This window comes from Cordyceps javanica, chromosome 1 (assembly GCF_051103115.1).
Source record: "Cordyceps javanica chromosome 1, complete sequence".
Lineage (NCBI taxonomy): Eukaryota > Fungi > Ascomycota > Sordariomycetes > Hypocreales > Cordycipitaceae > Cordyceps > Cordyceps javanica.
Window position 1 is genome coordinate 6,515,330 of NC_139295.1, and position 16,290 is coordinate 6,531,619.

A 16,290-nucleotide genomic window follows, 5' to 3' on the forward strand; every position below is an offset into this window, starting at 1 on the left:
CTACAGACTCCGTCCCGACTGGCTTGTCGATTTCGTCAGCCTAGACTCCATTGGAGATTTACCTTCCAATTTCGTGCGGTTCATGCGATAGCACAATGGTACTTTGTCAAGAGTACCGGCTGGTTCTCTCGAAGCTTTGGTTAGTATAAAGATGTCTTGCACACTCCCTGGATGAACAACGAAAAACTCATCAGCATCATCTCTCATCTTCTTCCTTCTCTTCCTTGCATCACTATTCACACCAACACCATGCAGACCTTCGGTAGCTTCCTCGTCGCCGCTCTGGCAGCTGGCTTCGCCTCGGGTAGCCCCATGCCCAGCACCTCTGGCTCTTTTGAGCTGAAGCAGACCGCCAACCCCAACTTCTCCTCCCGCAACGGCCCGCAGGCTCTAGCCAACGCTTACAAGAAGTACGGCAAGGCCGTGCCCGAGCACATTGCTCTCGCTGCTGTCCAGAACAGCAACATCGCCAAGCGCGCTTCCGGCACCGCCACGGCCGACTCTATCCAGGGTGACCTTGAGTACCTCGTCGATGTCAAGATCGGTGGTGACCAGACTCTGAAGCTGGACTTTGATACCGGCAGCTCTGACCTCTGGGTCTTCTCCACCGAGACCCAGGGTGCCGGGTCCCAGACCAAGTACGACCCCAAGAAGAGCTCCTCGGCCAAGAAGGTTGACGGTGCCACATGGAAGATCTCCTACGGCGATGGCTCCAACTGCTCTGGTGATGTCTACACTGACGACGTCACCGTTGGCGGACTGACCGTCAAGGGCCAAGCTGTCGAGGCTGCCAAGCAGGTCTCTCAGCAGTTTGCCCAAGGTGAAGGCGATGGTCTTCTCGGCCTTGCCTTCTCCGAGCTCAACACTATCAAGCCACAGAAGCAGAAGACCTGGTTCGACAACGTCAAGTCCCAGCTTGACTCTCCCCTCTTCGTCGCCGACCTGAAGCACAACACCCCCGGAAGCTACGTCTTCGGCAAGGTTCCCAGCGGTGCCGAAAAGGCCAGCTACGTCGATGTCGACAGCAGCCAGGGCTTCTGGGGCTTCAGCGCCACCACCGACAACGGCGAGGTCAAGGGCATTGCTGACACCGGCACGACCCTCCTCCTTCTCGACGACCAGAGCGTTCAGAGCTACTACTCCAACGTGAAGAGCGCTGAGAATGATCAGCAGGAGGGCGGCTACGTCTTTGACTGCAGTGAAAAGCTCCCTGACTACAGCTTCACCGTCGGCGGCGGCAAGATCACCATCCCCGGTGAGATCATCAACTACGCCAAGGGCTCTGGCGGCAAGTGCTTTGGAGGTATCCAGGCAGCTGGCAACATTCCCTTCAACATCTTTGGCGACATCGCTCTGAAGGCCGCCTACGTCATCTTTGATGGTGGCAAGAATCGTCTCGGCTGGGCCCAGAAGAACTAAACTATATATACCCTTTCTTGTGTTCATTGGCATGACAGTTGGCTACCACATTCCAGCTGATCCTTGTTGTTTTTGAGTTTATACTATTATTACGGGTACATACACATCAGCAGTATATAAAATATACAACTACACTATTTCAGCCTACTTGTGACGCTGGTCTGTGACCGTTGAACTGAACAGCATTGCATAGTAGCCAACAGCTAAACAGTCCATCACTGAGGCTGCTACAATTCATGATGGATGAATGATGCCACTGCTACTCTAAGCGAAAAATTAATCATGACAATCATCTTGTGCTTTATAGGTGAGCATTGAGCAGGTGGGTTCCTATCATTCCCTCTCCAGCTGGTTGATCGGCGGAGAAGCAGCTCCACCATGATCTGGTTGCCATCTGGCTCGGGTCGTGCGCTGATAGGCTTCCTCGAGCACCAGCCTCCTCTGTTCCGACCTAGCCGAGGATTACTTTGATTGCTCAACTACACGTTTGCGACTCGCGATTCGGAGTCACCACCTGCACTGCGGATGACATGTCTGCGTCGATTCCACCGAAAGATGGCCAATTGCCGCCGCCAGTGCCGCTTGTCCGCCGCAGAAAGCGACTCAAGATTGACGTGGCCTGCGATCGCTGCAGGAGCCGCAAGGTGAAGTGTGATGGCGCTCGACCAGGTACGCAGTGACGAGACTCATTCACTTGGGAAAGAAAAAAAGTCTGATCGCGTTTTAGCCTGTAGTAATTGTTCGCGCAAGCTGGATCACCGTGATCATTGCCACTACGGCGCGGGCTCAAACGTCTCGCCGCCCAGCAACGCAAATGCGGCGTCACTTGCCAGCCACGACAAAAGATTCAACAGCAATGCCAGGATCCCGGCAATTGGTTCCACTGCATCGCATTCTGGTGCATGGCAGCCACCGCGCGGCGGCCACTACCCTGCCCCTGCCCACCACAGGTCCATTGCTGCGAAGCCGGCGTCGACCAGCTCTGGCGTTTCTCAAACGCACTCGCCGCCAAAGCCAAGAGAGTACAGATCCTCACATGGCGTTGATTCAATGACTGCGGTCGGTGATGAGACTACGACGGAATTCTTTGGCAGCAGTAGCGCTGGCTCGTTTACCGCCCAGATCAAGGCTGCTGTCGACTCCCGCCTCGGCCACTCGCCGAAAAGCCACAGCGTTGGTGCTCAAGGCCCAAGAAACCCGCAGGCCCTTCCATTCGCAACGAAGCGTCGTTATGACCCGAAAAATGTGCTACTTCCTACGCGCAGACTTGCTGACGACCTGATGCGCACATACTGGCTTTACATTGACCCCCTGTATCCGTTCCTCAACAGAAGCAACTGGCAGGACCGATATAGTCGTTTGTTCGCTGGCGAGCCTCTCGATACTGACGAGTCTGTATTTATGGCATCGCTAAACATTGTTTTCGCGCTCTCAACACAATTACAGGAGGGTCAAGATGCCACAGTCCGGAACGACACGAGCCAAGACTATTTTCAGCGTGCCCAGGCTCTCGTTGATGTCACAATCTGGGATCCCGGAAGTGTCGAGGTAGTACAATACCTACTGATCACTAGTCAGTATTTGCAATCCACGAATTCTCCCCATCAAACTTGGATGGTGGTCGGCCTCGCAGTCAGGACTGCCCAGAGTCTAGGATTGCATTTGCCTGAAACTTCGGCTGCCAAGTCACCGATCAGTGAAAGAGAGCTCTACCGCAAGCTGTGGCACGGCTGTGTACTAATGGACAGGTAGGTGTCTACTTCATCGTTACCATTACATGAAGTACTGACGAGTCTATAGAATGGTGGCGCTAACCCATGGCCGTCCGGCGATGATATCAGCTGAGCTTGCCAGTTGCGTCCCGCTACCGGCTCTTCCAGAACAAGACAATCAGACAATTGACGGCTCAACAGATGTCTCATTCTTTGTCAAGTCTGTAGAGCTTTATGAAATCACTCAACGGCTTGTCGAGACGTTGTATTCCACCCCGACTGGACGTACACAACGCGTGAAGCCGAGTCAACAAGCCATCAGCGACTTGGCAAACATTGTCCAGATTGACGGCGACATGTCAGAGTGGGAACAAAGCCTCCCCAAGCAGCTACAGCAGCACACTCTGGGAACAATCGTGGCGCGGCCCAGCATAATTCTTCGACTGCGATTCTTGCATGCGAGAATTTTGCTCCTCCGACCTATCCTCAGTTTGGTATGCTTGCCACAAGCGGCGACAGAATCAGACACGGAGCGGCTCGCAAACAGACTCTACAAGCAATGCGCACTCGAATGTTTTGCCACAGCCAGAGCAACCATCAGAATATTCTTTGACCACCAAGTCTCCGATGGCACGGTCGGCCTGTTGCCTGCTTGGTGGTACCGCCTGTACTACCTCTTCTCGGCATCAACAGTGCTGATTGCCGCCAAGTTGCGACCGGATGTTTTCCCGGCCGACGACATCAACCAGTCTTGGGAGCAAGCAATTCATGTGTTTGAGACTCTACAGCACGTCAGCGAGTCAGCACAAAAATGTGTCACTGCACTTCGAATCTTGTCTGCTAAAATTCTCTCGGCAATATTTGGCACACCACAAGTCAGTTCGGAAGACCAGAGGGAGCCGGCAATTGAGAGTACGAAAATACTTTACAACTTGCCGGCAAATAACGGCAACCAAAAGGTTATGGATGGTTTTGATCTTGACCCCGACTTTGGTGGCATGAATTTCGAAATAGACATTGAAAACTACGCATGGCTGAATGAAGTGACTTCTTGGAACTTCCTGAGCGGATGAATTATAGCAAATCAATTTTAGGTGTACAATTCCATGTCTATTTCTCAAATACCATGGTGTTCTTTACGCTTCCCAGTTGACTGATTTTGACCTCAACAACGTCGCCGTCCTTGAGATATCTGGGCTCCGTCATGCCCATCGCAACTCCCGACGGCGTTCCTGTCAAAATCACAGTTCCTGCCTCGAGGGTAGTGCCTTGGCTGCAAAACGAGACCAGCTCCTCGACCCCAAAGAGGAGGTCACTGGTTGGGCTATTCTGGCGTTCCTCTCCATTCACAAACGTCTGAAGATGCAAGTCCGACGCATCTCCGACAACGGAGGGGCTCACAATCATGGGCCCAAGGGGAGCGAACTTGTCAAAGCCTTTGCTGAAGCACCACTGCGGTACTCCGCCGGCTTTGGCAGGATCTCTTTGCCAGGCTCTGTTGGACACATCATTTGATGTACAGTAACCGGCGACATACTCTAGAGCAGTTTCTTTGGAGATGTCTCGGCCGTCTTTGCCAATTACAATAGCCTATATTTTAACCGTAAGCGTAATTCACAACCAAGGAAAAGTCTGTGTACCAGTTCGCCCTCATAATCGAGAGTTCCCTCTTGGGCAATCTTGGGAATGGGAATCTCTGCAGAGAAGCCGGCCACGCAAGTGCTGGGCTTGATAAAAACGGAAGGATACGGTGGTGGCTTGCGGCCGCCCTCTTGAACTATCGATGGCATCAGTCTAAGTGAATCTCGAATTCACCACGCTTCATACTCACTGTGTTTCATGTAATTGAGGCCAATGCATCTGATTATTGGCACGTCAGACCTGCGGAGGACTGGCAGCAGTCTCTGAACTCTCACTGTCTTGCCTCGGGCAAGAGGTCCAAAGAGGCTACCCCCTTGCAACTCGACTGCCTGCAATTCACCACTTTGCAATTTGAGGGCCAAGTCTAGCTCATCTTTGACGAGTAAATCGCCCAATTTCTCCGAGCCATCAGCAACCCGAAAGCGGACTAGACGAGACCAAGACGCCATATTGCGTTGAAGTTTTGAGGCTGAACGATGTGACTGCGCGCCACACTCGTCGTCTTACCGTGTAGTCTGGAAACAACAATCTATTTAATACTACGTTTCTATTTCATGAAATCCGCAGGCTGACAAAGACGGGCTGCTCGTCGCCGCGACGCCCATGAAAGGTCAAGGATAGCGCGGAGCTGTCGGAAGTGACTGACCAATTGCGACACGTCCCGGTCGGAGAATTATATAGTCTTTCGGAACGCTTGCCACATGAGACAACGGCAAGTATGGATAGACGGCGCATCCCCGCAACAATTCCCGTTCCCCGGACCATCCAGGAGGGGCAACTCACTTATAATCCGAACTGGAAGCTGTGTTTCTTCAGGAAACCCGCTGCGCTCACCGTGTTTCTAGATCTTTGCTGAGAAAAGCACTCTTACTCTCCAGCACACTTGCGCTGAACTTTTTGGGCAACATGGGTTCGATTATAGGCACAGAGCCGACCGATTTGGCCATGCAAGAGTACCTTCAATCGCTGCCCAGAATGAACATGGAGCCGCTGTGGACGCGAATGAGCGCCATGGTGCCGCCGTCGCCGAATCCTGCCTGCCAGCCTCACCTCTGGTCTTACAGCGACTGCCACCCGTTCCTCTCTCAAGCGGGCAATCTTGTTACGGAACAAATGGCGGAGAGGAGGGTGCTGATGCTGGTCAATCCATCAATGAGTACATGATATACTGGCAGTCCTTTGGCATAGTTTCGAATGTGCTGCTAACGAGAGCGTACAGAGGCTCCACACACGACTGATACCCTCTATGGTGGTCTGCAGTGGGTGAATCCGGGCGAAGTCGCACCTGCTCACCGCCATATTGCATATGCCGCTCGTTTCATCATTGAAGGCAACGGCTTCACTGCAGTCGAGGGCAAAAAGATGCCTCTGGCACGTGGCGATGTGGTAGTCACACCAACATGGCACTGGCACGATCACGGCAATGAGAGCGATGAGCCTGTAGTCTGGCTCGATGTCTTGAACCTCCCGCTCTTCACCTATCTACCTGTGAACTTTGCTGAGAACTATGAGAAGGATCGATACCCTAGCGTGTAAGTTTTCTTTGCCGTCTCAGTGATCTCGAGCGACCCCGACTTACTCCATGCAGTGAGGACCCTAGTGCAGACTGGCGCCATCCCTGGCAAAAGACACAGACAGTTCTGGATGAGACCAAAGAGCCGCATGCAATCTTTCATTACCGAAATTCCAGAGGTTTTCCCCTTTCCACCACGATAGGCGTGCAGGCTGAGCGCGTAGGCCCTTCCTCGAGCTCCAAGCCTTCGCAGGACGTGAGCTCTTTCCTGTACCATTGCTACAGCGGAAAAGGCCACTCTGTCATCACTCCTCCAAACGGCGAGCAAAAGTCTATCTACTGGCATGGACGCGATACGTTTGCGGTGCCTGCGTGGTCGAAGGTGCAGCATTTCAATGAGTCGAGTACGGAGCCTGCGTACTTGGTCGGCTTTCATGATGGGCCGTTTCTCGATAATTTGGGCCTTCGAGCTAGTATAGCGGCAAATAAATAGGACATTTAATTCAATCTAGAAATCAGATTTGACGGAATATAGGCGACTTCATTTGTAGTTGGGCTGATGAAAGCCGCCGCGGTTGCCCCCATAAACGTGATTTAAGTAGAGATGAGCTCTCCGCATACCATCTACAACTAGCACACTGGTCTGGTGGTATAAATGAATAGGGAAAAAAAGACATGTATTAATGAATGAGACTCTAGTTTCGCCAGCGAAATTCGGGATGTTTCCAATCGAGATTCTGGATTGCCGAAGCATCCAGCGCGACCAGCACCGTGGCAGGATCGAGCCGCTCACGACGCCTATTGTCCTTCAAAACCCAGAGATACAGCAAGCTTGCTGTAATGATGATTGATGCCATAGCAGCTAGGTTAAGCCCAGTGCCAATGTTGTACAGGGGGGCATCAGAAGGTACAAACGCCCATGATGCAGCCAATCCTCCCATATTACCGAGCATGACGTTTGTGGCAATCGCGGAGGATCGCGCAGTGTCAGAGGCGACATTGGCCGCCGCATGAGAGTTTGTCAAGGCGCCATACGTGTAGATTCCGAAAAAGGGCAGGAAAATGGCCCCATATCGGATGTTTGGACTCGGAGTCGCAATGAACAGGGCATAGCCAATTGTCGGAATGACGGCGCAGAGAATGAGAAAGATGCCTCTCTTATTCATGCGCCAACTCGCGTAGCTTGTGCCGACACAACAAATGGCGCCGAGAACGTATGGCGGCACCGTCAGAAGCTGCTTCGTCGTGACATCTTTCTCCGGAAAGATTGTGGCCACCAGGGTCGGCAGGAAAAACGATGCGCCCTGAACAATGAGGCTGTTGAGCAGGAAGATCCAGCCTGTGGAGAGCACCACAGGATTGATGATTCCGCGGCGGGCCTTGGTCCAATTGAACTTGTCAACGAGCTCCTCGGCATTGACGCGCTCGCTATTCAGACGGCGGATGGCAAATTCCTTCTCTTCTTCGGATAGCCAGGTCGAAGTTCTTGGATCGTTGGGCATGACAAACCAACTACCGATCCCGAGAAGGCAAGTGACGATGCCTGAGATTGGGTTGTCAGCGGCCAAACCCCTAAGAATTATCGGGGGCAATGATGCATTTACCTTCGATGACGAAAATCATTCTCCAAGAATGAAGAGCGCCAATGCCAGGAATTTTCAGAATCGCCGAGGCTAAAAGGCCGCCGAACGCGCCGGCCAGCGAGCCCGACACAATGAAGAGCGAAATGCGAAACGTCATTTCGTTTTGGCGGTACCAGCGCGACAGGTAATAGACGAGCCCCGGCATGATGCCGGCTTCGAAGATTCCGAGCAGGAACCGCACGGCACAGAGGGCCGAAAAGTTCGGGACCAAGCCCGTGCACATGGTCAAGACGCCGAAGCAAAAGGTGGCGATCGGGATAAAACGCCCGGGGCCGATCCACTTGCAAACGATGTTGCTCGGAATCTCAAAAAGAATGTAAGAGATGTAGAAGATTGAGAGCGCGATGTTGAATTGGTAGCCCTGCATGTGGAGCGTCTTCTCTAGACCGGCGATTCTTGCATTTCCTGCGATGCGTGTTAGAGGAGGGCATCGTACACAACTTGCTGTTTACTTGCCAATATTCGCCCGATCAATGAATGAAAACACTATATACAGTCTTGGTCAGCGTTTTCTTTTTCTACTTTCTTTGGTGAGCTTGCCGCAACTTACAGAAAATTATACTGGTCAGAGGGACAATGTGCCAGTCCATCTTCCAACGAAGCTTCGACTCCCGTCCCTTCTCAGCAGCAGCTTCGGCCCCAGTTACACTATTTTAAGTGTCAGCCATCCTCTTTTAGAACGAAGGAGACGTGGTACTTGGGGGGATGTAACAACGCACTCGGAACCGCCATAGTCTAGCTCCTCAATATATTTGGTGCTTGTCATGCTGTGGAGGTCATCACATTTTTCCTTGACCGCGTTGGCCATAATTTTTGCAAAAATGGTCAAGAACTGAGAGAAGAATCAGTAAATCTTTGATGGGTAGAGAAATGAAGGACGGGGCAGAGACCCCTTATATGAATGTGTCGCACAAGTTATGCTACCCTGACACCGAGTAACCAGCACTGCGGTGGGGATTGGCGCAACAAGGCACTCTGTCCGCGCTTGAGGATTGCGATCAATGAGACCGCATTCCATTCGGAACTGGCCCGTGGAGCTTCGTTATTTGACGTCTTGGCCGGCATTTGCTGCCTGCCTCGCCCCAGTAGGTAGAGAGGCTCAGCACGCTACTAGTCTCTCAACACTCGGGTTCATTGGCCCCAAGAATCAAGTTTTCTGATATGAAGGCTGCATTGCATACAAAGCGGAGAAAAGCTTATATGAATTGCAAAACACGATATTTTAAAAGTGTTCCCCTGAATTCCCCTTTCAAGATTTTCTTCTTTTCAAAGCTCAGTGTTGGTTGTGTTAACTAATGGTCTCTACCTCTAAGCATGTTGTTGAATCAACTACGTTGATGTTTTCATCTTCGACTCAAAAATCTCTTAAGCAAACCCGAGTTTTCAACATATCCCATGCTAACCGGGAAACTCTGGCACAGCACTTTGCACAATGAAAAGCGTCGTCGCCACTTTTGTGAACATGGAGAAGCGACTCACACCAACCCCGCGATTAATCTATCGCATGATAGAAAAGCGTCCACTTCTCCAGCTTCTGCTTAGAGAAGGAGGCTTGCTCTAGGCGATTCGGGGCCTCGGGGCTCGAGTTTGGGGGCTTGGGGGTTCCATTTGGTGACGTCTGCTTCCGAGTCGGAACGAACGTCCATTGGCTAGGGAGTCGAGCGTAGAGCCGAATCAAGATGTCGAGGGCGCAGCACACCACTAATAAGGGACAAGAAATTAGAAAGACAAGCGCATGTTCTGGCCGGCTCGCCTGGCGAAAAGATCAATCAATCCAGACATTGAATGATACTGGTGCAGCGATGATCGTTTCGGCATTGTGGCAGAAGGTGCTGGCCGCTCAACGTGTGGAAAGTAGCAAATATATCTCAAGGCCGGAGTAGAGCCATCCACAGTTTCGAAAGCGTGTACGGAGTTGAGTTCTTTAATATGCAAAGACATCATGAGTGCTTATGCTGTGACTATACGGGGATTTTTTTTTTGAATGTAGTATCTTTTGATGCCTCCTAACCCGATGCCCAATGCGGAATCCTGTCAGCATGTGAATGAAGCTGTGTCAACGCGGTTACTGCGTCACCACCCAATGCAACAAGTTGAGAGCAACTCCGCAAGTACCAAGCTGTGGTATAATTGATTACGTAATGAGAAACAGATTCAATAAACTCGGAGCAACAGAATAACTTTGGATTAACGTGACAAGGCTTAACTTGTAGAGACGTGCTTCTCTTCTCGCGTCATGGTAGATGCTACCCTATAGAGAGCTGCGCCACACTTGGCAGGTGCCCAACGTGGCGAAAACCGGAGGCCGCCACATCCACGGACCCTGCTTCGCCACACTACGGGTACCCACCTCTAAGGCTGCCATTTAAGCTTGCCGCCATCACTGCGTCATCTCTTCTCAGGCACCCGACGATTGGCCAGCTCGGGCACTCGTGTTCCTTGCGTGTCCCTTTGAGCGGGATGGAGCGAGAAAATTCCAGTGGCGCAGTGCGACATGTTCACAGCTGAGGTGGCTAGAATCCGCGGGAGCTGTGCTACTACGCCAGTCGCCGGGAGGCCGCGTACACATGACGCAGACCGCGCGCTGCAGCTCGGGGCGCCCTTTGTTTCTGCAGGGGCGTATAAATAGATGACGAGGCCTTGTATTGTGATTTTATGCTGGGGCCTGGCGACTAGCAGAGCATATAAAAGATAATTCCGCCACAAAGATGGGTTCCCTGTTCCTGTCCGACGACACCACTTCACAATCATCACACCACACTCGCAGGCGTGACATGGCACCCACCATCGAATCCTCCCTGGAGACGCAGGGCCTCGCAAACGAACAGACGGAGCTTTTAAATCTCATTGACAAGCTGCAGTTTGCGCAACTTGACAATGTCAAGCTTCCGCAAATCGTTGTAGTCGGCGACCAGTCGGCTGGTAAAAGCTCAGTCTTGGAGGCACTCTCTGGCACACCATTCCCACGAGATGCCGGGGCTTGCACGAGATTTGCCACCGAGATCCGGCTACGCAGAGCAAAGGAAACGAGACTGAAAGTCTCCATTATTCCCGACAAGACGCGCCCGTACAACGATCAGACCAAGCTGCTCCAATATGGCGGTGACGTCACGGGCGACATGCCTTTTGAGACCCTGATGCGCGAAGCGACAGATCTCATCGCACCGAAGAACATCCCCGGTCGATTTGCCGCTAGAGATATTCTTGTGGTAGAGAAGACAGGCCCCGAGATGCCCCTTCTGACGCTCGTCGACTTGCCTGGCCTGGTTCGTGTCGCCAACCGCGATCAGTCCGAAGCCGATATCGCGACCATCGAGCATCTTTCCGATCGCTACATGAAGAGCTCTCGAACAATCATCCTCGCAGTTGTCGGCGGCAACAATGACTATGTCCAGGCGCCGATCCTGACCAAGGCTCGCCAGTTTGACCCCAACGGATCCAGAACCATTGGTGTTTTGACCAAGCCCGATATGACGGAGGGCATCGGGTTGGAAGACAAGTTTGTGGAGCTCGTCATGAACAAAGATGATGAGAACCACTTCAAGCTCGGCTGGTTTGTCCTGCTGAATCCCGGCCCGGGCGAGCAGTGGACGACTGCTACGGACCGCAACCGTCGCGAGGCTGAGTTCTTCACTCGTGGAAAATGGGCAAACCTGCCGCCACAGATGTGGGGAGTTGCTTCACTACGGCAAAAACTCAGCAGCCAGCTGCAGCGTCACATCGGCAAGCACGTCAAGAGCCTGCGCCGCCAGATTCAGCAGGCCCTTGAGCGCTGCGATGGCCAGCTCAAGGAAATGGGGGCAGGCAAAGACACCGTGGAGGAGATGCGGTTCGAGATGGGCGAGCTCTTTGCTGCTTCCAACAATTTAGTCACACCTGCCGTCAACGGCAACTACAAGAATCCGTTCGGTGAACGCTTCTTTGCCCGCCAGTCAAGCCCCAAGGGCACGCCCTCGCAAAAGCTCCGCGCTCGTGTGCGGGAAGAGAGCGAACGCTTCTCGCGCTTGTTTCGCCAGCAAGGCCGCAAGGTCAACTTTTCCGAGCCATCCGCTGCCAACCTCCCTGCTGCCGGTACCGTTGGCGACCAGAGCAAGAAGGACTTTGCGCAGTACGAGGTCGAGCCGCTTCTGCGCCAAATTCGCGGCAACGAGCTGCCACTGGATTCCAACCCCCGAGCTCCCTACATTCTCTTCCAAGACTACTCGCGCAACTGGCCTGTGCTGGCGCAGGAGTACAAGGACAATCTGAGCGTCATCTGCAACGAGTTTCTTGCCGATGTCATCAGCCACATCTGGCCGATGCGCATGCGTGACCCGCTGCGCTACCATTTCCTAGAGACCAAGATGCGCGAGGTCGTCGAGAATGCCGACAAGGAGCTGACGCGTCTGACGGATGACATGGAGCTCGAGATCCAGCCCTACGACCCGGAGTACGAGGAGCGTCTACGAAAGTGGCGTGCTGACGCGACTGAGAATGGCGGCACGTACACTGAAGCGGAGGAGGTGCTGGAGAAGATGCTCATCTACTACGACTTGACTGCGCGCATTTTCACCCGCAACGTCATCACACAGGTAGTCGAGCGCCACCTGCTTCTTGGTATGCTGCGTCTCTTCAATCCCGTCGAGATTCTTCGCATGCCCAACTCTACCATCGAGTCCATTGCCGCCGAGAACAAGGAGACGCGTGACCGCCGCATGGCGCTCAAAGAACAGAAAAAGGCGATCGAAGAGGCACGAAATATCTGCGCCAGTCTGGCCATGCGCAGTGACCTGCGCGCCTACGCCGATGAGGCAGACGACGACATTGACACAGACGCTGACGGCCCTTCGAGGCGGGGCACCATCAAGAGACAGTCCACCGGCTCACAAGCTGCGCCGTTGCGCCGATCCGCTGAGGCGAGCCGGCAGAGTTACCAGGAAGAGCGCTCCCGGCCGATCGTCGACACGCGCTCCCGTCCTCCCCAGCAGCCACCCCAGCAGCAGCCTCAGCCCTCGGCACCCATTACGCATACTGTCCCTGTGACACCGAGCATCAGTCAAGATCAGCCTCGCGAGTGGGATTCGGCCTACTATACTACGGCCTCGTCGGCACAGCAGCCGCACCATGCGCCGCCCCCGCCACCACGCCCGCAAAAGGTTGGCTATGAGGATGCCAATGGCTACTACGACTCCGCTCATACGCACAATGGAACCAGAGGGAACAAGGACAGTGCGCGACAGCGTCTTGCAGCGGTGATGCGTGGGCAGCATGGGACTTGATGTAACAAAAATCTGCATTTGAGCGTCTAGGAAGGTTTTGTGTTTTTGCTGTTTAAGTAACTAGTTAGATCACTCTCTTGTAGCACTATAGAAAGGAGCCATCACAGTCAAATATATCCATACTTTTTGAAAGCCAACATGATACCATATTTATCTGTATATAAGATATAACTAACATTAGACTGCTTAGCGTTCCTGTGGTCTAGTCAGCGAGTGGATAGGAATCAGTGGGAGAATGCTATCCGGTATTGGGTCAAAATTTAACATCGCTACTGGGCAACAGGCAGCACACTGAGAGGTGAATTACATCGCAAGAAACGATTCAAAGCAGGTAGAAAAAAGTTACTTGTATTTACATGTGATGTGTTTCACGTGCATAATCATGCTTCATCATGAGGTGGGGCTTCGTTGGTTCAACATTTGGCGCAACACAGCCTGTCTTGGTCAAACCTAATAAACATCATTTAGCTTATAAGGATCAAATAATGACACTTGAAGCTATTCACCAGTTCCCTCTTCTATCATTGGTTTCATTTGCCTGCAACCACTCTGCTCTGATATTTAGCCCATCTCACTACTGGCTATGATTAAGCCGGGGGAACGACTATGGGCTGGAGGCGGCGGCTTGCTTATCGGAGGGCCCTACACGTGGTATATCACCGATTTCGACCAGCGAAGGCATTTTTCAGTTACATATTGCCCATCTGTCCCGGTTCAAGACTCTGAAGAAACAGAGGAAATTTGCCTAGCGAAGCTACGAAAGCACATAGACGAGCTTGGCACCGATGTTTTGGGAATTCGTTTCTCGGACCCAGATGGGCCGATTACGGTATCTACAAACATAGAAGACGACGTAACTTGGTATACGAACTGCCATCCACTGTCCGCTCTGCGTCTGCCCTTCCCGGTCAAGACTATCGGGATGGAGAGCTTGACGGAACTCGACCGGATGGGGCCACAGGTGGACCTGGTGACCTACCCAGCAGAACCTACGGTTCACGGGATGGCAAACACGAAAGTAGCATTCAAATACTGGTTCATATCAAACGGCATGTTTCGAAAATGGTACGAGCTTCAATGCTGGGCTCGTTTGCCGCGGGACCATCCGCACATCGTCCCATTCGACGCTATCGTCTTGGATAATATCAGGGGCAGCATCGTCGGATTCACGAGTCGTTATATTCCTGGTGGAACTCTCAAGGATTGTAACGCCACGGTCCGCCCGTTCCGTCTAGCCTGGCTGCGGCAGCTTCTGTCTGTCGTCGATGACCTGAACTACCGCTACGGCATTATGCACCAGGATATTGCTGCGCGTAACCTGCTCATTGACGAGAAAGATCATCTTTGCATCTTTGACTTTAACTATTCGATCGTGATCAAAGAGCACTACACGCCAGAGCGCGACGATATAAAGGGCGTCATCTTCACACTGTACGAAGTTATTACCCTCGACGAGCACTTTAGGGAGGTACCACATCTTGAACAAGACGCCGAAGCCATACTGCGGCTTGAGTGGACAAAGCACCCGGATGTGAAACTGGACGCTGATGTGTCCGAGTTCCGCAACGTACTCGATAGTTGGATTGACAAGAGAAGGGCGCGAGACTTTGAGCTCGTCGAAACGTGCATACAGTGGCCATTGTTGCCGCAGCCGCCAATGGCGCCAATGCTGGTGGGAGGGCCCGACGGAACCAAACAGGAAATAAAGTCCTCCCCAGTCCTGATCCGCTCGGACTTGCTGCAGCTGAATGAGCCGTTTCTGAGGTGGGAGCGGCCAGCCAGTTATCGGTTCAGAGACGTGCTTGAAAAGGACAGTCGCCAGGAAGACGTACATGGGCCAGTTAGCCAAGAATCAGCCACGGCACAAGACAGCTGCAAGCCTATCAAAGGGCCGTAACCATCAATAGAGACATAGATAGCTGAGCATTTTTCGCCGAGGCGCCTTGTGCTTCGGACCGCCTCCTCCACACCATATCTTATTCATGCGCCAGGTACTGTAGCTCTTGGAACATGCCTTGGCATCCCAAGTTTGACTTTTTGTCGCCTGAAACGGCTATTTCTCCGAGGCCATGCATCTATCCCCGAGAGATGCGGTTTATGTCCGATATTTAGCAGCTGGTCTGGTCTGTAGTATGGCTGCCGTTGCCGGCAGCATTGCCGCGTAAGAGAGCTTCTACAAAGTGGTCCGTCGCGCTACGCTAATCTATACCTTCGCACATCCAAAGGGATAGTTAGTTCATCGAGCCCGAAATGCCCTACCTTATTCTGACAACTTTCAGGGCAGTTCAGCCATGTGCATGGCTACAGTAGTAGAAAGCCTCCGCGAATGGACATTTCGGCCCTTGCTCTTTCGGAATATGCCATGCCAGCAAAAGCTATAGCCGGTTCTTCGAGGCCGACGAACTGGTTTCTCGGCGCATAGTGAGTTCGACCCCACGCCAGCGTTTTTGAAGCCGCTCGGCGGGAGCTTCCCGCCTCTGCTTGCGCTCTAGCTATGCATTGACGGTAACTAGCCATCCTATAGTTACCGCTCCACATCCTATAGTTTGACTATGAGTGTGAATGTAGTTTGATCTGGGCTGTTGATGAAGCGCAATTTTCACCTTTGGCACTGTCTGCAACAAGCGACGCTTCAGGAAGGCCGGTCTCTGCCTGCCCTTGGTGCAGGAGAAGAGGGCAGTTTGGATCAGTGAAAGAAAAAAAATTAAAAAAATCCAAGTCTGTTCCCGTATGAAACTCTCGATTTGCCGTCCGGTTGGCCTGCCGGATAACCGAGCTCTGACTGAATGGAAGCCTCACCTGCGTGTCATCCGTAAAATAGGGTGGCTGCAACGCCAAGGTGAAACAGAACGGTCAACATCTCGGTGGGTGCAAGCTACCAGTAGATGAGCGATTATAACAGGTATCAAGGTGAGACAGAAGGAAGAGGGGGCAGATCACACACCTCTTGGATTCGGAGCGACGCCTGCAATGCTTTGAAATCAGAAACTGCGGCCTTGTACCATATGGGTTCCTTGGAGACTGCAGAATTTGGAATCAATTTCGGGGTACAAATGTGGGCTGGAACGAGACGGCACCTGCAAGGTTCCGGGCTCGGCTGCAAT

General features: G+C 52.6%; 6 protein-coding genes across 6 annotated transcripts; 4 read left to right on the top strand and 2 right to left on the bottom strand.

Annotated features, from left to right (window-relative positions):
• Positions 1-249: 249 nt before the first annotated feature.
• On the top strand, positions 250-1,419 carry V2A60_001976 (pepsin-like aspartic protease; the record flags this gene model as incomplete). The annotated part of the gene is made up of 1 exon (XM_083253328.1): positions 250-1,419. The coding sequence occupies one exon, from the start codon at positions 250-252 to the stop codon at positions 1,417-1,419; it is 1,170 nt and encodes a 389-aa protein (XP_083109454.1).
• A 530-nt stretch (positions 1,420-1,949) lies between these two features.
• On the top strand, positions 1,950-4,204 carry V2A60_001977 (uncharacterized protein; the record flags this gene model as incomplete). Its single annotated transcript, XM_083253329.1, has 3 exons — positions 1,950-2,088; positions 2,147-3,167; positions 3,220-4,204. 3 exons carry the CDS (start codon positions 1,950-1,952, stop codon positions 4,202-4,204), a joined length of 2,145 nt encoding a protein of 714 aa, XP_083109455.1.
• Positions 4,205-4,241: 37 nt separating this feature from the next.
• On the bottom strand, positions 4,242-5,221 carry V2A60_001978 (fumarylacetoacetate hydrolase family protein; the record flags this gene model as incomplete). Its single annotated transcript, XM_083253330.1, has 3 exons — positions 4,242-4,721; positions 4,772-4,908; positions 4,963-5,221. The coding sequence occupies 3 exons, from the start codon at positions 5,219-5,221 to the stop codon at positions 4,242-4,244; spliced, it is 876 nt and encodes a 291-aa protein (XP_083109456.1).
• A 457-nt stretch (positions 5,222-5,678) lies between these two features.
• Positions 5,679-6,778, top strand: V2A60_001979 (RmlC-like cupin domain-containing protein; the record flags this gene model as incomplete). The annotated part of the gene is made up of 3 exons (XM_083253331.1): positions 5,679-5,928; positions 5,992-6,304; positions 6,361-6,778. 3 exons carry the CDS (start codon positions 5,679-5,681, stop codon positions 6,776-6,778), a joined length of 981 nt encoding a protein of 326 aa, XP_083109457.1.
• Positions 6,779-6,980: 202 nt separating this feature from the next.
• On the bottom strand, positions 6,981-8,736 carry V2A60_001980 (uncharacterized protein; the record flags this gene model as incomplete). The annotated part of the gene is made up of 4 exons (XM_083253332.1): positions 6,981-7,828; positions 7,890-8,333; positions 8,491-8,576; positions 8,648-8,736. The coding sequence occupies 4 exons, from the start codon at positions 8,734-8,736 to the stop codon at positions 6,981-6,983; spliced, it is 1,467 nt and encodes a 488-aa protein (XP_083109458.1).
• A 1,900-nt stretch (positions 8,737-10,636) lies between these two features.
• Positions 10,637-15,083, top strand: V2A60_001981 (P-loop containing nucleoside triphosphate hydrolase protein; the record flags this gene model as incomplete). The annotated part of the gene is made up of 2 exons (XM_083253333.1): positions 10,637-13,136; positions 13,957-15,083. The coding sequence occupies 2 exons, from the start codon at positions 10,637-10,639 to the stop codon at positions 15,081-15,083; spliced, it is 3,627 nt and encodes a 1,208-aa protein (XP_083109459.1).
• Positions 15,084-16,290: the final 1,207 nt, after the last annotated feature.